At 44.0% G+C, this 655-nt stretch overlaps 1 protein-coding gene across 2 annotated transcripts in view; it reads left to right on the top strand.

The window, feature by feature from the left end:
- Window positions 1–655, top strand: part of CIRH1A (cirrhosis, autosomal recessive 1A (cirhin)) — a 51546-nt gene that overhangs the window by 40966 nt on the left and 9925 nt on the right. For both annotated transcript variants that reach the window (XM_011931988.1, XM_011931989.1), the window contains exon 14: window positions 167–262. In XM_011931988.1, coding sequence (XP_011787378.1) covers window positions 167–262 — 96 coding nt within the window. The remainder of the gene's footprint in view (window positions 1–166; window positions 263–655) is intronic.

The raw sequence follows: 655 nt of genomic DNA, 5'->3' as shown, positions 1-655 counted from the left end.
AAATGAAAGTTCATTGGTTGGGGAAATGCCTGAAATTTATGGAACTTCCCTAGAACCCTTTTGAGTTCTGAGGAGCACTATTTAAACCCCTGACCTAGACCATTCAGTCTTTGCTGAGGAAAAGTGTCACTTAGAGTTGCCCCTTGTGTTTGTTATTTGTTCCCAGCTTCACTGCACGGTGCCTGCTTACAATTTCCCAGTGACTGCTATGGCCATTGCCCCCAATACCAACAACCTTGTCATCGCTCATTCGGACCAGCAGGTAAGGGAGATGCCAGTGCTTTCTAATGCCTTCCTGCTGGATAGTAACCTGGAAGCTGGGATATTGGGCAGTTCCAGGGAGCTTTTCTTTGAAGGTGTTGGAGGATATAAGGTAGTTTTCTCCTGTGTGAAGTAAGTAAAGCTTCCTTGCCTATCTGGGCTCATCATAGGCCAGCAGCATGCTTTGGTTTGATGGGATGCAGTTTAAATGGAGAAGTGCTAAGATTCTAGAGTAAAGAATCACAAGAGGGAGGAGGAGTTTTGAAGTAGTCATTTTCCTGATTGTTTTAGAGGAGAGATGACATGGGCTTGGGTGTCAAACTGGATATGGGATGGAATAAGATTTTGAGAGTTGAAAGTGACTAAAAGATTGTATCATTCACCTTTACCCTTG

This window comes from Colobus angolensis, unplaced genomic scaffold (genome assembly GCF_000951035.1).
Source record: "Colobus angolensis palliatus isolate OR3802 unplaced genomic scaffold, Cang.pa_1.0 Scaffold93, whole genome shotgun sequence".
Lineage (NCBI taxonomy): Eukaryota > Metazoa > Chordata > Mammalia > Primates > Cercopithecidae > Colobus > Colobus angolensis.
This window is presented reverse-complemented; position numbering and strand designations above follow the sequence as displayed.